The sequence below is a fragment of the Lonchura striata genome, chromosome 22 (genome assembly GCF_046129695.1).
Source record: "Lonchura striata isolate bLonStr1 chromosome 22, bLonStr1.mat, whole genome shotgun sequence".
Taxonomy (NCBI): domain Eukaryota; kingdom Metazoa; phylum Chordata; class Aves; order Passeriformes; family Estrildidae; genus Lonchura; species Lonchura striata.
Genome location: NC_134624.1, coordinates 4675745 through 4703195, shown reverse-complemented (window position 1 = coordinate 4703195; position 27451 = coordinate 4675745). Strand labels below are relative to the sequence as shown.

Here is a 27451-nt window from a genome sequence, read left to right as displayed (position 1 = left end):
ATTTAGTGAGAGGAAGGTGTCAGACTCAGGAGGAGTCTGACAGTGGAGGACACTTGACAGGAGTCACACAGTGGGGTGAGCTGAAGGAAGCAACATAAAAACCTGAGCAGCTCCTTGGTGCTCAGGAAACTGCTCTCTGCAGCCTGGGGAAGGAGCAGGGCAGGCTGCCACAGCAGGGAATGCAGGAGCTGGAGGCTCTCCCTGCCTCTGCCCAGGGCTGTGTCCTGCCATCTTCAGCAAAATGACCAGGTCTGGTTTTTCAGCATTCCTCCAAAGTGGACTCCAGTTAAATTCACGCTTCCCGTGTTGTAGGTGCGTCAAATTTCAGGTCAGGCTGGGAAAATGTACAGAACTTCAAACTTTTCCAACTGGGAAGAGCCCCAGAGCAGCCTAGAAAAGAGCTGCTTTTCCTGTCTAACACCACAAACAATGATCAGGGCTTGCTCTGCTGTGCTGGCATTCCCAAGAGGCCCCAGCTGTGAGAGGACAACACCTCAGGAGGTTCTTACATCTCCCTGAAACTCTTCTCCAGGGCAGGCAGATCTGGGAGGCACCAGTTTCTCTTTCCATCCCTCCCCACACCTGCAAAGTGCGACTGAGCTGGAACAAAGACTTCTCAGTGAACCCCATTCCAGCAGCTTCAGGACAAGTTCCTGGGAGCTGGGGAGGCTCAGAGGATGCTGCTCCTCACTCCCCACAGCACCTGAACAGGAACACTGGGCCCTGTGCTCCCTCCAAGGGCTGCCCTGAGACCGTTCCCAAAACACACCCCCAGCACAGTAAAATGCCATCTATTTTATTGGTTAATTATGTACAGGAGATTCTTGATATTCACAGTAACATCAGACAAGTTACCACCACAAAAAGCAAGAGTAAAAACAGAACTGACAGTCCACTGTAAACAAAACTAGAAATCCTGCTGGGTGGTGGGACTGGCTCCAGACAAACTCAAAAGGCACTCAAAGAAAAGCAACAAAAGCCCTCGGAGGGACAGGGCCTGGATGCTCCGAGCTCCCTCGTGGATGAGAATGTGGAGGCTCAGCGTGTGCAGAGCAAACGGGGCACAGAGCCAGGCACAGGATGTCACCCCGAGCAGGGCAGCACAGCCCAGCATGCTGCATGTCTGTCCATGTCTGTCCACACCGGCCCTGCGAGCCCTCCCCCACCGTGCGACCCGGACACCTCTAAATTCAGCAGCGGGGCTGGGGCTGCCCAGAGCTGCCGATCCCGCCCGCAGGGAGCTCAGGCTTTGCTCCGGCTCTGCACGCACAGCCCGGCTGGGAGCACACCGTGCTGGCATCTGGTGGCAGCGGGACGCTGCGACAGGGACGGTCGATGGCTGCTCTGGACTGTCACACTGAACTGGGGACAATCTGAACTGCACAGCCGCGGCAGGAGGAGCAGCCTGGACACGCCTCGTCCCCAGCGGTGCCCCAGGAGCTCGGAGCACAGGGGACACGGCCTCGCCTGCTCCTCTCAGCCACTTCCCCTCTCACCTTCCCTGGGAGCCCAGGGTGCCCTCACCACCCCTCGTGCAGGCTGTGGGAGCTGCTGGGGCACCTGAGACTCGTGCCCAGGTGAGCCCTGCCAGGGCAGTGTCCCCTCCCTGTGCACGCTGGAGAAGCTGTGTGCCCTCTCTGAGCAGAAGGGAAGCTCATTCTGGGGGGAAACAATTCCAGGGGCACAAGTGGTACAAGCAGAATGAGACAGAAAAGCTTAACAAGAACCAGAGTGACACTGCATGAGCCACAGCCTGATCTCCAAGTCATCCCCAGAGAATTCAAGTCTGGCCACTTGGATACACAGAAAAGTGGCTAAAAGGTGACAGCAAGATCAGGCCAAGCAGCTTCTGTTCCAAAGAAAGACACAGCAAGAGGTATATGAGGTGACCAGTGTCACCACAGAGCCGCTCCTCACTCCAGCCTGTGATTGTGATGGCAACAATTCCACCCCCTTCCAGAAAAACCAATGGCAGCAGTGGCAGTGTCACCCTGAGCTCCTGCAGGGGTCAAGCCCTGCAGTGCCAACCTCCCACATCAACACCATCTCCAGCTTTTAACAGCTCTAGTTCTCTCTGACAGACAGATTTCCTCTCAGTTCCAGCAGGAGTGGGAAGGGATTGTTCATTTTCTCTGCCCACACTAACATCCTCCCAGCTCTCCAGGGGTGGGGAGGGTCAGCTGTCCCCTCCCATGATTGCCTGCAGGCACAGCAGAGTTTTACCTTTGTGACAGGTGCAGAAAGGGCACCAGCAGGTTCTGTCACAGACAGAACTCCCTTCAAAGATCAGACTGGGGAAGGAAGGAAGCACTTTTCCTGTCTCTCAGCAGGACACGGCTAGAACTTTTCCATGAAAATAACTTTGCCTCTCTCATCCAGATATGAATTTGCTACAGAAAGCAGCTATATAGGAACCTAAGCCTGTGTTTAACTCAGCTCCTTTTATTCTCTAGTTGCACTGCCCAGAGAAAACAAGATGTCCAAGTAAACACCTGGCATCAGCCCAGGAGGTGCAATTCAAGCCCTGGTAGCAGCAGTTCTGAATTTCCTTACACAGGGTGGGAGAGTGGGCTCTGTGCAGGGACAGCAGCACCAGCACCGTGGAGCACCCAGGTACACAGGGATGGTTTCACTCCCTAAGGCTCAGGGCCTAAAAAATCTCATTCCAAAGATCAGCTTTCCTCACACAGCTGCTGCCAGAAGTTACCAGCAGCATATTCAGGGGAAAAAAACCACCTTCCTGTGTGTGCCCAGAGGCTTTAGCCCGGGCAGGATTCCCTGTTGTCATGGCATGTCCCAGCCACCAGTCCCAGTCTGGAAGTGGTGCCTGTTCTCAGTGCCTTTCCCAAATTCCCACTGTCTTCTCTTCCAGCCAGTTACAGGCACAAACTGGGCAATGTGGATAGAGGGAAGACTCCAGCTTTGCACAACCACCTCCAGCTCTGCACAACCTTTTTAACATCCAGGTGCTAAACCAGAGCTGCTCCCCAAGCCTGGCCTGGCACCAGACAGGCAGGAGGGCGGTTCTGCCCCCTCACAGCCTGTCCTGCCTGGGCACTGGGCAGAGCTCACAGCAGAGTTCTTCACTGTCCCCACTGCACTGAGAACCTGCACCTCCAGCATGGGCACACTGTGATTATCAAGACAAAGAGGAGTCATCTGGGTCAGGAATACTTTCTGATTAGCCCATGCTGCTCCAAATTTCACCTGAGAAGACACTGAGGGCTGCTGTAGCCTTCCTCCTCCTCTTCCCAAATCTCTCCTTTACAGGAACATGGTTGTTTCCCCCCTTCATCTCCAGTCAGGAATACCCTCCAGCCATTTTAACTTTAGTGTCATGAAATCATTATTTAGCTCTTGCCTCATTTACAGAGCCACTTCTAGTAACCCAAAGCTTAGCTCTAGTTCCATCCAGGTGCAGCTCCACATGAAGTACCTGTGGATTCAATGGTTTATTTGGAATCTTTTTGCCCTGTAAATACAGAACTATTATCTGTTCCATAATTGGGAAGGGAAAGCAGACTAACTCAAGTGCTCTCCCTGGAGGCTGAGTAAAGCTGCTGGATACATCAGACAAACAACACTCATAATTCTCTGGTGGGCTTGGAGGGCAGGTTCATCCAATCCCTGAAGCACACAGCTCACATCCTTGTGTCAAAGTCTTCCCTTGCCAAACGCACCTGAGTGTGTCTGATGTGCAGCACCAAATCTTCCTCAGAGGCTGAGTCCTACAGCAAAAGGTGTCATTGGCCCCAAAAGCCACAATGCCAGGGCAATCTCCTCCCCTGGCATTATGTACACATTGAAAAAAAAAAATCAAAATTAAAACAGCCATTCACACATAATTGGCAACTGATCTTTTCCTACTGTTCATTAAACCCTCACTGATGAGCATTTACAATTTAAAAATAAAACGGTTTTGTTTTCTTTTTAAAATAATTTCTACAGTTCTGTCAGCCAACTAATCTCAATCACAGCATAATCTAAGAATAAAGCAAATCCTGGCCAAGAATGGCTGCCATGGACTCTCAGGAGTCAAGGGGAGCAGCGTGTCCCAGCTCCTCACACCCCTCACCCCTCCAGGAACCTGTAGTGAACTTCAGTTGATTTTCTTTATCATGATTCTCTTGGCAGCTTAGGAATGCTCCAGTCCTCAGGTGGCTGTGCTGGCAGGGAGCAGGGGGGTGGAGAGGCCTGTGGCACATCCAGTGCTAATGGCAGTGCTCTGTGATGTCCACCACCACTGCCTTTTTCCAGCTGAAGAAGAAGTACCCGGTGCCCGCTCCCGCAGCCACGGCGATGCACAGGTACCCGTTGTAGGTCATGAAGATCAGCATGAGGAAGTAGCTGACCACCACCTGGATGATGTGCAGCACAGTCTGCAGCAGGTGGGGCAAGCTCAGCATCTGCTGGCTGGGAACACAAACCCAAACAAGTCAGCAAATGGAACAGGGAAATGCACATCCCCAAAGAGAAAGCTGCCAGGACAGCAAGGTGGGCGTGGGATGGCACAGAAGGTGACATCAGCCTGGGCAGGGACTCCCGTGTGTGCTGGCACCTGGAGCTGTGGTTTTGTCACAGAGCAAAACAAGTATGGAGCTTGCTGGGAGGACACAACTTTTAGCTGAGAAACAGATCTTGCCAAGCTTCTTTTACCTGCCCATTCAAAAGCTGACTGGCTTCTGTTCTGCACAGAAGCCTTAACTACCTGTCAACAAAAGGATCCTGAGTGTATTCCCTTGGGATCATTGCATGTAACATCCAACTCTGTTCCTCAGAACTCCCCCGAATGTGTTCATTACAAAAACCCCAAGCCCATCTGGCTCCTTGCTGCTTTCCTCCTTTTTCCCCCATCCTTGAGGATGCCCAGGTGTCCTCCATCCTCCACTGCCATGCAGCATCCCAGTCTGGAGCCAGGACACTCCCCAGAGATCAAAACTGGCTGCACAAAGTTTCTTCTGTGCCAGTTCCACCTGCAGAGCTCTGCTTTAGAATGAAGTGCAATGCTTACCCCACGGTTTTGTGTGTCTCCATCAGGATGGTGCCATTGGGGCCGGGCACTGGCATGGAGTTATAGCGGATGCTGACTTGGGATTTACGGAGCAGACACTCCCGGGCAATCTTAAGGCCTTCATAAAACATGGCCAGGAAGAAGACAGCCACAAAAGCACCAGCCATTTCTGACAAGAGAGGAAACATTATTGTCTCTGGGCAAGAGAATGTGTCAGCAGAGTCACTGTGTGGTTGAACCCCACTGTGCTGCACAGGCCACGGCCAGACTCCATGTGCATGCACAGATAGGTGGGAAATGGGAATTTTCCAGACTCTCACTGCAATTTCACTCATAAAGCAAAAACAGCAAGCACTTTTGCTAATAAAACCAAATTCTTGAGCTCTACTAATATCTCTATTTTTCTTTCACCTCACAGATACCATTTAAACCAGACTCAACACAGCACATCCACAGATTTTTAGCACAAGTAACAAAGTAATTCCTGAAATATGGATCTTGAAACCGAACTGCAAGCCTTTTGTTTGGACAGCACAAGACTGTGTTACTAACCTCCAGGAGAATTGATTGTAAGTCCAGAGAACAGCAATGGCACATTCTTACAGCTGAAGTGGAAAGTCATGGCCTGCCCAAAACACAAAGAACACCAAGATGAGCCTGAAGAGCTCATCCCAAGGAGCTCATGCAAGGTGCAGCAATGGGTTTGTATCAGAACAAGAACTCGGATCCGTTTGTTTGGTCACCACCTCAACACCAAGAAACTCTCCAGTAGATCTGGTGTAACACACACAGTGAGACAGGGATGAGATGCTCCAGGCTCCAGTTCCCAGCTCCTTCAGGCAGCCCTGGACAGGAGGCCCTGTCCTTCACAGAACTCCAGGAAAGTGCCTTCTCCTTGCCTTTGGAGCTCCTTTTTCCTCAGCATCAGCAGTTGTCAGGGATTGGGGATGTCTCCATGGAGCTCCTCCTTGGCTCCCTATCCCCTCAGGAGCTGGGCTACAGGGCACTTTCCCTTCCCCACTTGAACCTCGTTTGCATGATACAGGTAAGGGTTGCACAGGTGAGTCTTCTGGTCCCCTCCTGCACTGTGCCAGCAGTGTTGGCTCCCTATGGAATTCCCAATGTCCTGTGGGAAACAGAGGCCTAAACACAGCTACACAAGGGGGTAAAGCCAGTTCACAGCTTCCCCTGGGTGAAAATAAGGGCTCCTGAGCCTGCACAGTGAATGCTGTGGGAAGGGGAAACAGCAAAGATCCCCAGGCCAGCTAGAGGTGATCCAAACTTCCCATCTAGGTAAATACAGCTTGGCATGTCTTGGGCACAGCTGCACACAGGGTTTTCACATGGGAAGTCCTGACCAAGCAAGAGGAACTTCTCTTTGAACTTCCCTCATTGCTTAATTAAGATTATTTGCTGAAGCTCAGAATTATGATTCATTTCAGCATCTATAAGAATCAGCTCATTTTCCCCTGAGCAGAATTTACTGTAAAACACATTTTATAGAGTACTTTAATCTCTTCAATGACTTGAACATATTTACATTTAAAACAAAACCCACATAAATCAAAGAACTTCAGCTGAACCTAAGCCTGTTACTTGGTACCAGTGAGGAATGGGAAAACACACATTAAATGTGCTCAGTCTGTTATCTAAGATGCTGCACCTATGTACTGCCTTCCCTGAAAGATTTATTTGCAATATGAATTTAAAATCTGGTGCAATTACTCACAGTTTTCAGCTGCAGGGCAAGGCAGGGTCCTGTAACTATCTAGTGAACACTTGACATTTGTAAAGAAATTACATTTCCATGGAAAGTAATGGCCCAGGGATGCCAAGACTGAGCTGAGATGATGGGAAGAGCTTCACAAGGAGAACAGTGGCAGTGCTGGACTGAGAGCTCCATGTGGGCCATGCCCATCAAGGTTATTCCTGTGCTCTCCTCTCCTACTGTGACACTGGTTACAATAGAAATAGAAGCAGAGATTCTTGGTTCTCTCTTCAGGCACAGAGCTGGCAAACAAACTCCAATGATGGTTTGCAAAATCCACTCCTGAGAACACTCATATGAAATAGAAATGTGCCCTCTCTCCCCTCCTCTTGAAATTTCATTGTAAACTGACATGTTTTAATAATCTGAAACTCACTCCTAAAGCATTTAGGAAAAGGAGTAAAAGCTGAAAAAGTTCCTAGAACTGGCTACACACAAACACTGATCCTCCGGCCATCTCCATGGAAACTCTGGCCAGGAGCTTTCAAAGCCTCAGTGATGCCAGAATGCACAAGCCTGAACCTGCTGGAATCAAAGTCAGCTGGAGCAGCAGGAATCAGGACCAATGCAGCCTTAATGCCAACGTGGCAAAGAGCCCTGGCACTGCTGTGCTCCCCAACCAAGTGTGCTCTGAGGGTTCAGGAGGGAAGGGCACAGAGGGAGCTCGGCACAGCCCCTCACACTGCTGGGAATCCTCTCAGGGCTGCCTGCGGCTCTCCCTGCCAGCCTGGAGAACTCCATCCATCCATTTCCTGCAGGAAAACTCTTGCTTTGCATTTCTGCCCTTAGCTGCCTGCAGAGCAGACACCAGACTGGTTGCTGGAAAGGTTTTCTCAAGAAAAAAAAAAATTTTGCTAAAGGATCTCCACCTGTGAAATCCATTCCTGCTCTGTATCCCTTATGCCACTCCTTCACTCCAAAAGACCCACAATGGGATTTGGGTTTAACCTGGATGAATTCCTGCCTTCCAAAGCTCAGCTTCACTTCCAGCTCTCTGGAGCACAGTCTATAAGATGACAGGTTACTCTGAACCACAGACAAGGAAAAACTCTCTGGTTAATTCTGACTTCTCCACTTACCATCATCATCATGTCATGGCTGTGTCCCGAGGCTGTGGTGGAGGGGTGCTGATGCTCAGGAGGATGCGAGGTTGGCAACATGGAGCTGTTCATGTGGTGAGACATCTTGAGGACAGAGAGATTCAGAAAGGCACATAGAAAAGTGGGACCCTGAAAAACAAACAAACAATGAAGCCCTTTTCTAAACAGAATGTGGTTTCTCTACTGTTGCTGCATGAGAAAATATTCCAAGCCACTGAGAACTGTTGCCTCTGGAAAACTCCTGGAGCTTCCTCATGGTCCTGCTCTGGCTACAGAGAGCACACAGCAGGACACTTTAGAGGAGGTGTGTCCCTCTGCAGCCCAATTTGATTGAGATGGCACCTGGGGCAAGTGCTCAGCATAGAGGAACATTTCTTATCTACATGAGGGAAAAAACAGAGCCCCTTCCCAAGTGCAATCTTGCAAGAGGCAAAAATGTCACAAGCACTACTTTAAATTGCATATACTAAAGGATGAGATTATAGGATTTCTCTTAATTGACACTTATGCATTTTATTGGGAACATGTTTAACACAGAAATTGTGTTAGTTGGTACAAGACCTACTGCCAGGCAAAGGTCTGCAACAGCTACAGGCAATCCAATTTCATTTCCATGAGCTTTACATTGCCACATCTCCCCTGTAATCACATTACCCACAGTGAGAGAAACACTCAAGAGGCTGCCAGTCCCAATCCTTAATCTGATTACCACAAATCAGGGATGTCTGGATACACTAAAAAAAAAACCCTCTATGGTCACCTGTGGGCATGGCTGCTGCACTCTGGCCCAGCATTGCCTGGGCTGGCAATTGTTGGTGGGAAATGAAAATCATCAGGTTGAAACAGCAACAGGAGAGAAAATACCCTGGGAACACCAGTCAGTCCTGAAAGCACAGCATCTGTCCTGCTGGACCCTGCCTGGAGTCCTCTGTACCCTCCCACTCCAGTCCTGCACTGAAGTAAAACCAAGGGAAATAAAAAGCAAAGTTTGGACACTTTATCAAATTAAAGTTTAAAAATAAATGAGACAGACTTCCTTCCACATAAATCGTCAGGAGAATTTACAAATGTGGGGTTTTTTTCAATTTTTTAAGCCAAAAGGCAGCATGGTGTTTGAACAGGTAGGCATGGCTATATTTAGATTGAAGAGAGGAAATGAGACTCTAGAAGAGCTTTCTGAACTGGAAGTAGCAAATAAAGCCCTGAAAGGCAGCTGGTGGTGCAGCTGGCTCAGCATGTGACAGTGACCCTGTGCAGGGGTCACTGGTGGCCCAGAACACCAGTGCAGCCCTGTGGAGCATCCATGGCAGGGGATATCCAAGGGCTTCAGGGTTAAATTAAAGTGAGCAATGAAAGAAACTGAAGATTTGGGGAAGGTAAGGAAACTAAGTCAGCAGTGCTGGGGAGGAACTCAAGAGAAAGACAGAGGTAATACCCTGCAAACAGAGAAATTAAATAATGCAGGGAACCACCAAGAAGTGACACCAGGTACCCGCAGCTAAGGTATGTTCTCCATCTCTGTGCAGAAGAAGTTTGTAGCCCCTCTCTTATGTCATCAGACAACCTCACAATACTCCCCTGGAAGGTAACTTGGAATCATGGAATCCAATGGCATTGGCTAAAGCAGAATGAATTTCTTGTTTCCATATTAGTCCATATTTCTGCTAATATTTTTTAGCTCACTTTGTCCCTGATTTTTGCTTAAATATTGAGACCAGAAAATGTTCACAGAGATAAAAAGGAGAGGGAACAATGCAAGCAGTAGCTCAGCTGACACAGAAAAACTTCACCAAGAGATACATGCAGAATGCCCAGTGTGATTTCCGTATGCCACAGCTTGGAAGATTATCCTGTTCAAGAGCTGAAATATTCAGGCTCTAGAACTGCAGTCCCAAAACACTTGGAAAAAGAATCCTCTGCCAAAACACACAAACTTCAAATTGTCTTTTGCATCAGGGAAGGAAGAAGAAGTCCAAGTGCTTCACCAGCAGGATCAAAGGTAAACGTGCTGGGAGAGGAAAGACGTAACACAAGAACTTCCCCTCTCCTGCAGCCAAAATCTCCTGGAATCACAGAACCATGGAACACCCTCAGCTGGGAGGGGCCCACCAGGATCACCCAGCCCAGCCCCTGTCCCTGCCCAGACCCCCCAAAATCCCACCCTGGGCATCCCTGGCAGCGCTGGCCAAAGGCTCCTGGAGCTCTGGCAGCCTCGGGGCCGTGCCCATTCCCTGGGCAGCCTGGGCAGTGCCAGCACCTCTGGGGAAGAACCTTTCCTGCTCTCCAGCCTAATGCCCCCGTGACAGAGCTCCAGCCGTTCCCTGGCTCCTGTCCCTGTCACAGAGAGCAGAGTTTAGAGCTGTCCCCATCTCCTCCCTCTTCTCTCAGCTGACTGATCCATTGTTTTTCCTTTGAATACAATATCCTCACCAGTGACTACTGTCCAATGATTATTTATTCCCTTTAGGATTTCAAATTCCTGTCAAGCTCAGCAGGTTCCAAAATGCTCCTCAGAAGCCCTGGCTGGTTACCAGGTAAAACTGCCTTCATGGCTGGGCTGTGTCCTGCTTTTCACTCCTTTCCTTCTCACTAACCATCATTTGTCTGCAGAAAGGGAGAAACAATGGACATGTTTCAGGAAATTTACTCTGTATGAACAAAGAACATGTTCAGGTGTTCAGGAGTGGCCGCCTGTGGCTGGGCAGGCCTTGGTACAGGTTACAAAGGGCAAGCTTGACCCTCACCTGGGTAGCTCCTTCCCACCCTGCTATCCCAGTGCTCTAACACCAAATCCAACCCCTTGCTACAGTCACCCAACTGACTGAAGGACATTTTATGAGATCCTGAAAGGATGGGGTATTAAATAGCTTAAGAGGAAACAACCTTATCTGAGCCACTTCAGCTGTGCTTTGTGTCACTGAAGGTAACAAACAGTGGGTAAATTTCTGTTTAAAAATAAATCTGTTCCAGTGGACAATCAGACTCTGATTTACAACTTGGGAGATCTCTAATTAAGTCTCAAGGTAAAAATCAATGTATAGGGCGGCAGCAGCAACAGGTTAATGGGTGTGTAATATTTCAAGCTGCAAATCCCTGGTTGGTTTGCACAGCTCCTAAGAAACAAGCTGACAGATGTGGAGCTCTGTGTGCCACAAGAGGGTGGTGCTTTAGCAAGGCTGACTCCATACCTGAAGGAAAAAAATCCACCCCCCACAAGTTTCTATTATTGTACATTCTTTAAATAGGTTTAGCTTTGTACAAAGCCAGCCTTTCAGCAGGGGTTTCTGCCTGAATGGGTGATCTCTGGCTGCTTCCTGCTCCATATGTTTGCACTGAGAGGGAGAGGCATTGGAGTGGATTCCTGAGCATGGAGCCCTGGAGAGGGACCTGCCACAGCCCTTGGCTGCATCAGGCTCAGGTAGTCTGAACATCTGAAAGGGACAGACCCCAGGGTGTACCTGTCACAAGGGACACACACACAGAGTGATTTTTTGTGCTCTGCAGTAACCTACTGCCCAAGAAAACAAACAGGGTGAAACAGGAGAGGAATGAGGAAATTCTCCTCCAGGGCTTCTTTCTTTCCATCTCAGTGCTGTTACCCCAGGTGAGAGAAGTCACAGCCTCCATTTCACAACCCCTCAGATTTTTAAGGAGAACTGCACGACTCAGAGCTACTCACAGGACTTCTTTTTCTTTAAGCAGGACTTCAGGCAGGCCCTGCTCTCTCTGAGGTTTCTGTCCCAGCCCTGCACTGCCACCGTGGCAGCTCTGCAAACCAGGCTGGATCAGGACAGGTGCAGCCAGGAGCAGGATCTGACAGCAGCAAACTGTCAGCACCAGGACTCACTCTCATCCTCTACCAACACCAAACCAGGGCTGTCTCACCTCACACATACCAGGAGGCCACAGTTTGCAACTCCAGGGCACAGAGAAGGGGGGAACAGGCAGGAGGTGGCAGGGCACACATGAGTGCAGGTAAATGAGCTGGACCTGATGAGATGCCAAAGACAGAGCAGTCTTTTCAAGCAGGTCCCAGGCAGCCAAAGATCACTGCCATTACACATAACTTCCTCCACAGCTTCCCAGTCTATTGCTTCTGCTGTGTTCATCCAGAGTCCTGCAATTTCATACCAAATCCCAGTTTTTCCGGGCAAACACCCAAGGAAAATACACCTTTCATTGCAGAAACAGGATACACTATGGAAAGGATCTGCCAAGCTCCCAGGAAGTGCTTTACAATCAGCTCAGTGTCAAACAGATCTTCCTTAAAGTCCCAAAGTGATTGAAGCCTCTTTCCAAATCAGAAGTCCAACAGGATTAACACTGGAGCCCTAAATCGATGCCCATTACAGCATCAACTCTTCCCTTCTAAACAGTGCCTCATGTTTCCCAAACCAGTTCAGAAAACCCAAGAAATAAAATTCCACTGGTTCTGCCCGAAAGGACCAGAGCCTCCAAAATCCCCTCTTCCAGTCTCCTTTAGAGCAGTTATTTGTCCCACAGAGAGGGTGCTGCTGCAGTGGCCAGCACAGGACTCGCTCCTGCTCGGAACCCTCCTGACTCCTCTCAGAAACACTGGAGTGATTCGTACCCAAAGTCTTTCCACCAACACTTCTGATAGCAAAAACAGGTCAGGAGGTCCCTCTCTTCTCCTGAACAAGCAAGAAAGACTTGGTAATATTTACTAAGAATTAAAATCAAAGTTCCTGAGAGAAAGCCAAGGGAAAATTATTAAAACCAGCAAGCTGGAAAAGCAAAAACCTCTTGCTTACATTATCACATATGGCTCAGTGCTGTGTGACTCAAAGGAATGCTACAGGAAAAGCACAGAAGGAATGGAAAAGGCACCCAGGAGCTCCCGGTGCTCTACTTACAGCAGTGCTGCTGGCAGACCGAGCTCCACTGGCTCCCAGCTTGTGGTCCCAAGCCCAATCCCTTTTTTTTTAGCAGTGCTGTCAATGGAGTGGGAGGGAAGCAGCAGCCTGCAGACACTGCAGCTCTGTTCACTGGCTCTAGCTGTGGGCTCCACTGAGCTCCTCATCAGGAGACCTAAGCACTGCTTTTAGTTTATTCAATTTCCTGGCAAACTTTTCTACTTTAACTGCTTCCTTTCCAAATGGGTGGACTTGTGATTCTTCCAGGATGCCAGGCAGAGCTCCAGAGCTGCTTAAAGGCACAGCTGAGGGACAGACCAATTCCACCTGTTCATGGTGTGGCAGCACCCAGCAAAGGTGGCCGGGGCCCCTGGGCCAAGCTGCAAAGACACACTTTAAAGACACAGGGAACAAACACCACATTCTTCAGAAATGCAGCAGAACACGTGTTACAGATACACACTGCTGTTTCCCAGTGTGGAAATTCCCCTTGGATCTCTCCCAAGCAGCTTCAGCAACCCCAGACTGGCAATGAGACACAGGGAGGGACTGTGCTGTGCCCAGCACATTTAATTGCACACCTCTGTTTTTCCCTTGCACAATTCCTGAAGAAGGAACTCTTAGAGCTATATTAAGAACTCAAGGAATGTTTGTGAGCTCACAGCAGAACTGTGGCTTGCCCTGGTACTGCCTCACCACCTTAGAGTCTCATCCTAAAGCTTTTCCAGAAGTTTAACGCTTCACAAAAGCTCAAAACACCAGAAGGGGTTTGGATAAAGGGAAAGAGAAGGGCACAGCTCAGGAGCTCCAATACACACTGAAGGTGAGGTTGTACAAATTTGGATATCTTGGGGCTTGTCCCTGATCATGGAAGCTTGCTGGATTCAAACTGGATCAGCAGAGCCAAGCAGGAACACACAGTGTGACACAGGGCCCATTCTCCCTGTCTACCTGTGAGCAGGCTGAGCAATTCCCACCCACAAGTTTCAGAACTTCTGAAGGATGGCAGGCACTCTGGAGAATGTCCAGCTGGAGATGCCAGAGGCTGCAGTGCAGGGCAGAGAATAATGGGCAAAAAAAGAGCTGAGCAGGGCTGCAGACAACATCTTGTGTTCAGGTTCAGAAGGGGACAATGCCTGGGCAGCCTCTATGGAAGGAATGCCAGGATGGAAGCAGTCAGCAGGGACTGGCAGCCAAGCTGGGAGCACCCAGAGCCCAGCTCTCCCAGCACAGGCAAACAACAGGCTTTTACAATGATGTGCAGGGCTTTCATGTTTTCTGAGGGAAGAAATCCACACAGATCTGATCCTCTGCCATCACCTCCACCAAGGATCCCAGCTGGAACCATTACAGCACAATTGTGGATGCTGGAGGTAATGACAAAGTTTTGGCACATCTAACCCACTCTGCTGTCCGAGCCATGCCCACAGCTGATGGGATTTGCCCAGGCTGAGACAGATCCTTATGAAGCTGATCCTGACAAACCCCACAGGCTGGATGTGGGAGGAGAATGAAGCAAAACCACATCACCCACACAGGGAGGATTAGGGGTGATGCTTTAAGCCCGAGTTGAGCTCAGGTTCTCTGCAGCACAGGCAGATCACAGGGCTGGGGCCAGCAATGACACCCTGTAGTACATGCTCCTCCAAACACCCATCCTCCAGGCCTCTGGGTGCCATCATTTGCTTGTTTGATTCTTACCAAATCCAAGTCTTTCTTGTACCAATGTTTGTCCCTCTCTTTACTGGGTTGCTGTGTCCCCAGGGCTCAGGCTGCCCCTTCCATATGGAGCTATTACACAGCACCCACAGGTATGGCAAAAACCCCAAACAGTGCTCCAGTTCCAGACTATGGATTCCAGTTGGGATGCTGGCTCACATAAGCCTCCTGAAGTTGAACCACATCATTTGGCAGCTTGATGCAGTTATATGCATGAATTAATGTTTAATTAAAACGAAGATTAAAACAAGATTATGAAATATCAGCATATGTTTAATCCTTAAGGTCCTGTCCTCTGCTCTGAATCCAAGCATTCCTCAGCTAAAACAACTAAAAACTAAACTACTACAACTAAAGCAAGGCTGGTCACAGCCACTCAGCACAATCCCCATTACTTGAGGAGGGGCCAGAGCTCTTCCTCTCAGCATGGCTACAATAACGGCCCTTTGATGGAGTTTGTTTTCAGAGCAAACCTGTCTGGCCACCCTCTGTTAGAGGCTTGCCTAGAAAGGGATGGTCATTCCTAATCTCCCAGCTTCTGCAGACACCTCAGGAAATCTGTAATCTTTGAACAAGAAGAAAAAATAACCCAGGACAGATTGTTCTTTACAGGACAATACACTGAACTTCATTAAGTGAAGCACACACCATGTCGTTACCCACAGGCCCAGTGGAGTGAAAGGCAGCTGAAAACAACCCTGCAGAGCACAAAACCTCAGACACTAAGCCTGGTAACATCACAGGAAAGGCTGAGAAATGCTGGCAAGAGCTGTGTAAAGGTGACAAAATAATGGTGAGCAGGCTGAGCCTCCTCTGTGGTCAAGCATTTTCCTCAGCAATACTGAAACTGCAGAAGACAGCAAAGTAGTCAAAGGATCCTGGTGAGAAGCGTGGCAAAACTGAGGAGTCCTTGCCAACCCTTTCCTGGCTGTAGACTCATTTCTGCAGAGAAGTCTGACCCAGCCCAGGTGCAAACACTTGGAACACACAAAGAGCTTTGCGTGGAGATCCAAGAGTGATCCTCCACTGTCTCCATCGAGCTGAGACCAGGCAGTTACACCAGATGATTCTTGAAGGCAACTTCCAACTAAATATTCCTATCCTATTCCTCTTCTATCCTACTCTACCCTACAACACCCCTCTGCTTGTGCTGGCCACCTCTCAACCCTTGCCTTGGTAGCACAGGCAAGATCCCTTCCACAATGGCAATGACACACAATGACCACAGGAACCTCTAGCAAGAGGTGACAGAACCAACGCTGTCACACCTGTTTGTCCCTCACAAACTCAGCAATGCTCCCCTGATCTACAAAGGAATCCCACACACATCCCAGTGAACATTACGTTTTCCTTTGAAAAAAGCACTGCAATCTCAAACTGATCCATGCCTCCAACTGTTGGGCCAAATTTTGGGGTCCCCATATGCAGGCGCTCCCCAGGGCACCCAGTCTTGGCAGAACATGGGACAGCACCTTCTCTTCAGCACAGCAGCACAGCTCCTTGCACTCTGCTGTGGTGCAATGGAAGGTGCACACCAGGCTTTGTGACTGGGGATCGTTCCCTTGCCATTGGAAATGCAACACACTTCTTGCATAACAGTAGGAAGGGCATGACACCAGGAGTTCCACTGGGATTGGGTCTGGCAGCTGTTATGAATGCCATGGGGTGCAGGCTTGCAAAACAGTCTGTTTGGCAGATGTTGCTCAGAGCACATCTGTCACAGAAGCCTGGCTCAAGAGAGGGAGTTTTGGGTGACAGACGGGTGCTGGAGGGTGTCACAAGGCTGAGGACACTTATCCACACAAAGGACTCTTATCCATATAAAGGACAACATTCTTCTGACTCCTGCACTCAGGGATGCCTTGTCCTGTTCAAGCCCACCAAGAGCACAATTTCTTCCATTCTGTGCATGGACAGTGGTTTTCCACCCCATTTTCATTTCTTCCACCACCAGCCTTTTGGATCCCCTATTTGCCCCACACTGTTCCTTGTTCCCCTTTCTGTCTGGGTGGATGAGGCAGCTGTCCCCCCTTCTGGCATGCAAGAGCAGAGACATTTCTGGAAAGTGGCAGAATTGAGGCACCTCAGGACGTGCAAGGGCTGAGGAGTGACTGCCATTCCCACAGCTGCCAAAGCAGAGGAGATGCTGTACCACAGCTGACTCTGATTCTGTCATCTGCAGAGAACAGCACCAGAGATACCAAAATGGCACAGGATGCCACATTACAATTTCTTTATGAAACACCCAGAATAAAAGGCATGGCAACACCAAAATTCCTTATAGTCAAGGCCAGCATGAATTCAGAGCTAAAACTGAAAAGTTTCCATCAAAGGCAATCCCCAGGAGGCATCTACAGAAGCACTTCAGCACTTCCTGTGCACATCAGAGCCTTCTGAAGCTATTAGCCCAGATCTGCAGACCAGCATGCCACACCATCAGAACTTCACCTCTCTTCCTCACATCATCAAGGGCATGACACAGGAACACAGTAACACAAATCCAGGTCACAAAGTCCTCAGGAGAAATCTGGCAGGAAGGGGGGAAGTTTAGGCAGAGATAAGGCAGAATGGCTCAAAGGCCAGTGGAGTGAGAGCTGTGTTGAGATGGAGGAGCAGGAGGGTGGGTGGTGCTCAGTCAGGAGTCACCAGGAACCTCCTGCTAAAAACTCACAGCACTCACTCGTCAGCTGAGGACAACCAAGGATCCTGAGCAGTGAGGAGACACGGGGCAGCACCAGGAAGTGGAGACACAAAAGCAGGGCCATGTGACCCATATTTTCCAAGATTACATAATTCCTGAATAAACAGATACTCCTTTATCCTCAGTGGTGGTTTCTCCTCAGATGTTACACAACCAAACACAAGAATGCTGACCAGGGAGATGTGATCCATATGGCCAGAGAGCAGGTACCATCCTGCTGAGAACAAATGGGACAGAGTCCTGAGCCTTGTGATACTCTTCAATAACTTTTTAATATAAAAATATATTAATATTTGGAACCTCATCTTGCAAGACGTGTATTCTGTAAGATTAGACAACTTCTGCTTCCTTAGAAAAACCAGGCCTAGTGGAGAACTTCACTTCCTATTTCATATGCCCTAATCAAGAGCAGTTTCTAGCTTGTATTCCTCTATCTGTAACAGGCACTTTTAAAATGGAGTTTTCTCTCCAGATGAAAAAAAAACAAAAATAAACCACCACCACCAACAAAACCCACTATTGCAAAGAAGGTTCTTTATATGCTCACTAACTCAGCATCCAGATTCCTGCATATTTAACACCTCCTGCACCACTTGTACCTATGGAAAGGAGCCTGTCTCCCACAAAAATGTGTCTGTCCACAGGTAAGGACACAGATTGTTGTTTGTGGCTGCTCAGTGGCCACATGCAGAAGCACTCCTTGGCAGGATGCAAGACAGGGAACTACTTGCAAGTTAATCCTGACAAACCATTGCTCCATGGTTGGTTGGAATGGGAAGGACACACCAGGCTACACAGCATAAACAGCTCTGACCAGATTGTTTTACAGGGTTTAAGCTTGAAGACACCATAAAATCAATCTCAGGAGACACACACACACAAAAAACAAAAAAAACCAAACCAAAACAAAAAAAACCCAACCAAACAAAAAAAAACCCACACCAAAAAAACCCAAAAAAACACAACAAAAAACAAAGTCAAAAAGTGCATTCCCAAGAAAGAAAGCACACAAGCTTCCTCAGAAGTGATTCAGTGTGTCCTAGAGGTGCATTAGGGGCCTATAATACAGGTGAAGGATCACACACAGAAATTAGACACAGAAATCACACACAGAATCACTGGGTTGGAAGAGACCTTCATGATCATTGAGTCCAACCCAGCCCCAACCCCTCAACTAAACCCTGGCACCCAGTGCCACGTCCAGGCTTCTCTTAAACATCATCCAGGGATGGCCACCACCACCCCAGGCAGGCCATTTCACAACTTTATCACCCTTTCTGTAAAAGACTTTTTCCTAATATCCAACCTGTATTTCCCTTGGTGCAGCCTGAGGCTGTGTGCTCTGGTTCTGTCAGTGCTGCCTGGAGAAAGAGCCCAGCACCAGCTGAGCACAGCCACCTTCCAGGAGCTGCACAGAGAGACAAGGTCACCCCTGAGTCTCCTTTTCTCCAGGCTGAGCACCCCCAGCTCCCTCAGGGGTTCCTCACAGGGTTTGTGTTCCCAGCCCCTCTCCAGCCTCGTTGCCTCCTCTGGACAGGCTCCAGGTCCTCAACATCCTTCCCAAACTGAGGGGCCAGAGCTGGGCACAGCACTCGAGGTGAGCCCTCAGCAGTGCCCAGCACAGGGGCAGAATGAGCTCCCTGCTCCTGCTGGCCCCACCATTCCTGATCCAGGCCAGGATGCTGCTGGCCTTCTTGGCCACCAGAGCACACTGCTGGCTCACGTTCAGTCGGCTGTTGACCAGTACCCCTGTTATCTCTTATTACCTCTTTACAGATGTTATCTTGTAACAGTATAAATACCTTCGTCCCACACAGGTAAAATTAAACTTGAGGGTAATAAATGGATGGCACTGGTTTATTAGAGGCTCATAAAAAGGAGTCCAGCACTGGTGATTCACTGGAGATTCCCAGATCTTACCCCATTTGCCCATTTTCACACAGTTTATTTTCCCTCTCTGGCTGCTTTTCAACATTATAATCGGACTTGGCCCATAAAATGCAACACTTGTACAAGTTCTAAACTGACTTTCAGGTGTTTTGAGAAGCTGAATAACAAGAAAACCACACTCCAAAACTCCTGGTTAATTTTTAGGAGGCCATTCCACATATATGATATGACACATACTGGTTTAAGCAATCCACACTCATTTTTCCATGTCCAGTACAACCACACACATCTTCTACCACATGGGAAAGCGTCCTTGCAGAGCAATTCCCCTCACTCCTTTCTCTTCATATTTAAGCAGTTGTTTGTCTGTAATTACCCCTCAGAAGCATGTCCATGTGCAGACACAGCATTTTAAGGTGGCCACTCAACCGTTCCCCTTCCCTGGAGCTGCCACGTTCCAGCCTGTGTCAAACATTGCCTCAACAGCCACATGTTGATGTCAGCTCCTACTGGGATACTCTGGGATTTCCAGCTCCTGCTCTGGTGTGTCAGGTTCACCTTTGAAATGCAGGCTTTGAATAAAGACCTGAGTTCACAAGACTGACTTTTAGAACTAAAAATCCCTTTTCTTGCAGAGGAAAAATGGATGTGTGTTCATTTCATTTTGCAGCACCATCCATGACTGTCCCTTGACACAAGAACCTGCTCTACCACAGCCAATAATCAAATTCTTTTGTGCCTCCAATAGTTGTTTTGAGAAGCCTCAAGCTGTTCATGGGCAAAATGCAAGGTCACAAGCAACAAAATCCATTCCAGTGGGTTTTTAATTAAGCCCAGGAAGTCAACCTCTGTTTTGGCAGATGGTTAAAGCCAAATATCCATCACCAGAGGCACCTTCCTGCTCTTGATCCATGATCTTGGCAAACAGCAAATGGATGGCACAGTGATATATAAACAGCTTCCAGGTAGTAATGCAAATACTTGTAAGGGTTCAGAGAATAAATTCATAGCCCCAGTCCATGGAACAGAGCATTCTCCCTTTGAGAATGCAACTGAACTATTGGAGGTATTATTGAAATTATTGAGTCACTGAAGATACAATCTCAGAAAGGTAGAAGATCTCCAGTATCAGGAGGAAAAGAGCAATAGAGCAATCAATTCTCTGGAAAGGAACTTATCTTTGGAAGAGCCTTGGCCTCATGACACTCTTCTGACAGGAAGAGCCATGACTGTAGGCCATGGAAAGCCAGAATAAAAGGCATCAACTATTTTTCAATGAGTGAAAAAACATCACTCTGGGAAAGAGCTTCAGTGCTGGCTTTTTCATCATTTTCAAAACCCAGGACAGCCACAAAGCTGCTAATCCAAAGCAGAAATGATTCAGAGCTAAAAAATGCTGAGTACTTACTCTTCCAGAGACAGGTTTTCCATCTAACCAACTCCAGCAGAGCCTTTTTCTCCAGAGAGGCAACAAGTCTGAGACTGATCAAAGTTTCTCAACCCTACATAATGCTGACAAGCACATTATTATCTTTATCAAAGGCTAATCATTAACTACTGCTCAGATTAGTTTAGAGCTAGACCAAGCACTGGGATGCTCACACAGAGATCCACAGAGCAGCAAAAGCAGCTCCCGAGTCTCCCTCACGAGATCTTTGCACAAATGCAAAGAGATTTTAGAGCTCTGATTAAGTGCATTACAGAGATTACTTTCCAAAACATTAACCAAAACATATTTCAAACATTCATGTCTATCAGATAAATTAGTGGCTTGTTTGCTTCTGGATAGTGTAACAAAGTAAGTTTAATTTATTTTATTGTTTAAGTATTTCAGTGTTCAAACTGAGAAAGAGCAGGTTTAGGTAAGATATTAGGAAGAAATTATTCCCTGAGAGGGTGGGCAGGCCCTGACACAGGGTGCCCAGAGCAGCTGTGGCTGCCCCTGGATCCCCTGGAAGTGCCCAAGGCCAGGCTGGACAGGGCTGGGAGCAACTTAGGACAGCAGGAGGTGTCCCTGCCCATGGCAGGTGGTGGAATGTGATGAGCTTAGGGTCCCTTCCACCCCAAATCACCCTGTGACTCCATCTGCCCTACAATGAAGAAATGTGATGTTTTCCAAGCTATCAGCCAGTTTTTAGGAGCATTGAGAAGTGAGAAAAAAAATAACAAGGCAAATAAATCATCAATTTGCAGAAATTCTTCAACACTGTGTACAAGACAAACCTTGTCAGGGTAACTGCCTCTGGGATCCCTATGCTTGGAAAATTGGAGCCAACAACTGCTATGGAAAAAAAAGGAACAAAGCAGAAAAAGTGCAAGAACAGCTGTGCTGCACCCTGCAACACAAGGGCCTCATGGTGGGGGCTGTGGTTTCACGCAAGAGTTACACAAAACGGGATCAACTGACAAGCAGTGCACATGATCCTGCTGTTATGATGTCCTGGAGGGTTTTACTTGAGGAATTCAGAAAATTAAGAAAAGTCAGGCTGCTGCCAAGAGTTTTTTAAACTAGAAGCAAAATAATCAGAATCAAGTGTATCAGGCTTTACCACCCATACAGAAGGATATCCCACAGACACTGCTCTGTGCCTTTTATGAAAAGAGCATAAAAATGGCTTTACAAGTATAACCAAGCCTATAACAGGAACATGAGGGCAGCTGTAAAACACCCAACTACCCTTGTTTACAGCTGTTCAGGTTTCAACCTTATAATATCTATAACATGCTCCTCCAGCACACTTCAGCCTCACGTGACACCACCTTAAACACTAAAGTTCAGCACATTCTCTTGAGATAATGTCTTATCCCAAGTTAATGAGGGGCATCAAAGCCAGTGGTAACTGGATTTGTATAAAACTCACCTGGCAGTGAACCCAGAAATTGTGACTCAGTGTCTTGTCAAATCCATTAGTCCAGGAGCTCAGACAAACAAGAGATCCAAGAAAACCAGACTGCAATTCACTTGCACTGTCTCCTGAGGCTGGGTGTGTTCCTCAGGAGCTTGTGCTCCCACTTCCCTTATCACTTTGATGTACAAGGGTTGATTTACCCATTGGAAATGCCTCCCATGGAGCCACACTGATGGCAGCACTGCGGTGACTTCCTGAGGGCTGCAGGAGAGTGAACTGGGATGGCTCCACTGGGAGCGCTGGCTTTGAGTCTGCTCCACATTTGCTAGCGTTTCTCCTTCCCAAGTAAAAGATGCAAGCTGGAAAATGCAGCCCAGCTGTGCCAGTGAGCTGTTTGAGCCTCTTTAGAATGCCTTTTGGAGCAGGGAAAGTCAACAGGGGAAGCAAGTGAGGGATGGGATCCCTGGCTCCCAGTCCAGCCTCTGGCAGAGCCCAGCCAGGTGGCAGGAGCTGCTGCCATTGTCCCAGCCAGAGTCCAATTGCAGACATCACTCGAGGAGCAGGCTGGGTCACAGGGATGAGCTTCTCCCTGAGGAGGCTGGAGCTGTATCCCTTTCCAGAAGCTTCTTTTCCCAGCTCTCCAGAGCAGGCCAGCTAGTCTGCTCACAGCCTTAGCTCAGGATGAGCACCGTACCTCACAGGTGGCCTCAAAGCACTTCTTAATCCTACAGAGCCAAGTCCAATTACATTCTCTCTAATGTGGCACAAGTCTGAAAGTGCATTTGCCAGGCAATCCTTACCTCAACAGATGCAGTCTTTAGGCAAAAAACAAAAAAAAACAAACCAAAAAAAAAAAAAAAAAACAAACCAAAAAAAAAAAAAAACAAAGAGCCAAGACTGTCAGGGTTCCCCTTATCCTGGTTAGCCAGAAGATCAACTAAATATATCACAAAGCTCATATTCCAGGCTCCTGTACCTTCATCAGAGGAATGAGATCTGACTCCGTGATAACTAATGAGTAAGTGTGGGAAAAGAAAGTGAAGTGACTCTTCCACAGTCTCAGGAGAGCTTGGGGCACTCACTGTGAGTTCCATGCCAGAACACCTCCACTCTGTTCCCAGTTTTCTCCCAACCTCTCAGGATTCGTAACAGGACATGCTGAGCAAGCAGTGAGAAGAGAAGAGCCTCAACCACTTACGGCATTTGGCTTCTGTTCTAGAGCTACCATGGAGTGCTCTAGTCATTTAGATAAAGTGAAAAGATTACATGCTTGTACAACTTTTTTAGCAGATGATAAATACTGTTTGCATGTGTGATACAGCAAATATGAGATTTTTTCCTAAGATTATATCCACAGAGAGGAATAGAGCAGGAAGCAAAGCCATTGTTCTGGTTGCAGTAACAGTTGCTGAAGTGCCACTGGAAATCAGCTGGAGACCCTTGAAGATAGGAACTGATAGCACAGGGAAGAAAAGACAATGGGAAATTACATAAAAAACTGTAGAAATAAAAAAGCAAAACTAAAAGAGAGCTATTTCATCACAACCTCCCACTTCTACATTGGCTTCTAAACCAGGAAAGTCTAATTCCAGGACCAACAAATGAAAGGCTTTAGAAAGTACAATAAAATAGGAGTTTAATTTGTTTACAGTAGCTAGTTCCATTATTCTCTGCATTAGCAGATTTCAGCTTTCAGATGAAAAAAAGGTTAATGAAAAAAATCACTGGCATCATGTTCTCCAGGACCTGATTGGGAACATTTCCAGAAAATTAGATTGAAACAAAAGGCAATGGAGTAGATTAACTAAGATTGAATTTTCCAGATAAAAACAGCATAAAACAGTCTTTTTCCCTAAGAAAAAATTGCCAAGACTCCCAGTGATTTCCTGGCAGACTTGTGGAGTTCATGCTGGCAATGTGCTTCAGCTCAACTTCCCAAAATTCTGCTGCAGGCTCCTGCTAACTTTCAGGTGACCTTCAGGCCAGAGCAGGGAAGGCAGCTCTGCAGAGCCATGGCAGCTTTCTGTTGGGTAGAGGAGTCTTCACAGCAAATAGAGAAACCAAGGAGGAAAGGAGAAAATAGCTCATTTTAGTTCAAAGAACAAAAAGTTCTGTCTTCTCTTGGACATAATGTCTGACTGGAAAACAAGCCAGCTGAAAGGAAACTCCTCAGGGCCCTGCTCAAAACTTACCCTGTGAACACGGTAGATTTTGTCATTTACTTGTAATATAAAACTAACAAAGATTATACTCAATGACCTCCCTTCTCAGGCATTAAGCTTTTGTTCAAGGATACAGGGTCTCACTAATCCAAATCTTGAAGTTACATTGTGAAGGGAAAAGTGAAGTGAAAAATCCCCCCAAACCTCTTTCCAAAACAAAAAACAAACAAACCCCTCCCCCCCACAAACTTTGTCCTTGTACCACTGCAAGTCAGAATCAGTGGCAGAGATGATACCTTTAAAATAAAAAAGTGCAAAAGTGACTTGGAAAGGTGATTTAATTCCTCCTCTCTACTGGCAGAAATTATCCTAATTCTCAGCTTAGTTAAGAATCTGGCCTAGATGAGAAATCTGATATGAAATGAAAAGCAACCAAATCTCATTAGGATATGGTTGTACAAAATTCCTCCATTCTCACCACAAAGTTGTGTGGGAGCCTGCAACTCCTGCTAGTTCTTATATTTTCAGTACCTTGTTTTTTGGGGGGAGGACAACAAATGAAGCAAAACCCTGCTTATTGCAACAATTTTTGTCTTTGTAGCAAAAAGCATAATTTTGTATTGTACAGCAGAGCAGTCACATCTTCACCAATAAATCCTTAATACAAAACCAATCTTCATTTAAACAGCAACATTCACACATTATTCCCAGTGCCCCCTTTTTAATGAAGGATGGGGAAAAAATAGTGCTGAGTCCAAAGCTTGATGAATGCCTCAGGAAATGACATCATAAATTACAGGATTTGGGATTATTAACTTAAAGGCTAATTTACCCTATCAGATCCCATATTGTTACTCATGAAAAATCCTGCAAAAGCTTTACTGACCTCAGGCTCAAATAGAGGCAAGTTAAGATCAAACAGACTAAAAATCAACTTAATAAACACTTGTGAGGAGTGTTTCATCCACCTGGGCAAAAAAAAAAAAAAGCAGGACTAAGCATTCTGGAGCTTGGAATTTGGGCACAAACAGGATGAATTGGCCTCTGCCTGGGAACTGTGTGCAACCACAAGCCCACTGCACACTCAAATACAGATGAGGACTATGAACAAAGTTTAAATTAAAAAAAGATGAGTGGATAAGATGCGATGCTTGCTGAGTGCTGCAGATTGTGCTGCTACAGCCTCTTCCCAACCACTGGCATTAAAACTGGCCAGTGCTGAATCCCAGGAAAAAAAATAGAGAATATACACAGGTATAACACTGGGCTAGGAAGGTGGTGAAGGCACTAGGATTGGTTCATCCTGAAGGGGAAACTGAGCTCAGAACTCACCAGGGTTTGCAGCTCCTCTTGAGGGGCAGCTCCAAGCTCTGCTCGTCCTGAGGGAATGGAATCAGGTTAACCCAGGTCAGGCTGGAGCTCAGGGAAAGGTTCTTCCCCCAGAGGTGCTGGCACTGCCCAGGCTGCCCAGGGAATGGGCACGGCCCCGAGGCTGCCAGAGCTCCAGGAGCCTTTGGCCAGCGCTGCCAGGGATGCCCAGGGTGGGATTTTGGGGGTCTGGGCAGGGACAGGGGCTGCAATGGGTGATCCTGATGAGTCCTTTCCAGCTCAAGATATTCTGTGATACTTGTACCTAAAAAACCTAAATTGAAGTGCCACACCGGGACTTAGCCACGTGGGTCTTCACCACTTAAAACTACCTTAACAACCAGCCAGATACAAATACAGGAGCCAAAGCAACAAACTCTCTTCATCCAAGGGACTGCATTTCATGCCCACCTGCCTTACCAAGGGCCTTACCAAGGTCAGGACAATCTCATGCCACTGGGAATTTACACCAAATTATTGTGGGTTTGGTTTTGGATTTTTAACAGAGATAAGATTCTAACCCTATCCAGGTTTCACTCTAAATTCATCACACATTCTGCAATATAAAAGCTGTGTAACACTCCCCTTTATCTTCTCCCTTTAGAAGTGGAATTACTGATATCTCAATCATTGCAATAAAACTCCTGAATTACTGCGAACTCAGCTCCACAACAGACCGGGCAACTTCCTGTTCAGACTGAAATATCCAGTCAGTAACCGACAGAACAAACTTCCAACCAGTGCCAGCAAATACCCAACGCCAGGAAATACCAACCCTTAGTGCCATTCTGACCTCCTGCACATTGCTCTTCTGCATTTCAACATCATTTGGATCTCAGGCGAAATTAAAGCCAGTCGGTCTCACAAAGCACATAGAGATACCAGCTTTCCAAGAGAGGGAAAACACAGGAAAACCACAACACACCACAAAAAACTCATTAAACAAACAAAAAAAAAAGGTGTATATCTCAAGGTACGAGGTGAACGTGGGAAACTGCTTCAGAGGGGCGGCTCAGACGTTTATCCACACAATAAACGATGCCGGTGCTAAGAACACAGCGCATGGCTGGTGCCCGTGGGTATCCCAGAGACAGCGAAGCTGGAGCACAGCGGCGCCCGGGTGCCCGCAGCCCTTCCGCCCGAGCCCGCCGACCCGCAGGGCCCTCAGCGGAGCCCGCGGGCCCTGTGCTCAGCCCGGAGCGCCGGCGGGCCACGGCTCCTCGCGGCAAGGGCAGCGGGGCCCGCCTTGGAGCCGGAGGGCCGGGCTGGGCGCTCCTCCCGGGGAGCGCAGCCCGCTCCCACAGCGAGCTCGCCCCGCGCCTCCACCTTCACGTCCCAGGGCTCCCATCCGCTCGGGCCCCTGGGCCGCCCCGGCCCGGGGTGCCACGGCCCGCCCTGAGGGGATGGGGGGCGGCCGTGGGCCCCTCAGGCGGGATGGCGGGACGGGGGGCACCACCTTCCCCCCCAGCCCACCCGTCACTCACCGCGCCAGCGCCACCAGCCGCGGCCTTGCCCCGCCCCTCCGGCCAAGCCCCGCCCCCGCGGCCAAGCCCCGCCCCCGCGGCCAAGCCCCGCCCCTCCGGCCAAGCCCCGCCCCTCCGGCCAAGCCCCGCCCCTCCGGCCAAGCCCCGCCCCTCCGGCCAAGCCCCGCCCCTCCGGCCAAGCCCCGCCCCTCCGGCCAAGCCCCGCCCCTCCGGACAAGCCCCGCCCCTCCGGCCAAGCCCCGCCCCCGCGGCCCTGCCCCGCCCCTCCCGGCAGCCCCGCCCCCGCGGCCAAGCCCCGCCCCTCCGGCCAAGCCCCGCCCCCGCGGCCCTGCCCCGCCCCTCCGGCCAAGCCCCGCCCCTCCGGCCAAGCCCCGCCCCTCCCGGCAGCCCCGTCTCGCCCTCCGCCGTGCCCGACAAGCCCCGCCCCTTTGATGTGTCCATGCAGCTCCGCCCGTCACGTCAAGCCCCGCCCCTCAGCGCCGCTAAGCCACGCCTCCACCCGCACCCCCGCCCCGAAGCCCCGCC

The 27451-nt window shown here is 48.7% G+C and overlaps 1 protein-coding gene across 4 annotated transcripts; it reads right to left on the bottom strand.

The window, feature by feature from the left end:
- Window positions 1-775: 775 nt before the first annotated feature.
- SLC31A1 (solute carrier family 31 member 1) lies at window positions 776-26988 on the bottom strand. Of its 4 annotated transcripts, none has more exons than XM_077787849.1 (5): window positions 26927-26988; window positions 7859-8008; window positions 5564-5636; window positions 5012-5180; window positions 776-4413 (listed from the first exon to the last, which is right to left on the bottom strand). In XM_077787849.1, the coding sequence occupies exons 2-5, from the start codon at window positions 7961-7963 to the stop codon at window positions 4212-4214; spliced, it is 549 nt and encodes a 182-aa protein (XP_077643975.1). In that variant the 5' UTR covers window positions 7964-8008; window positions 26927-26988; the 3' UTR covers window positions 776-4211. The 4 variants fall into 4 exon arrangements, with proteins under 4 accessions (XP_077643975.1, XP_021389390.1, XP_021389392.1 ...); XM_021533715.2 differs by lacking the exon at window positions 26927-26988 and adding an exon at window positions 26218-26601; XM_021533717.2 differs by lacking the exon at window positions 26927-26988 and adding an exon at window positions 25407-26145.
- Between the last annotated feature and the right edge of the window lie 463 nt (window positions 26989-27451).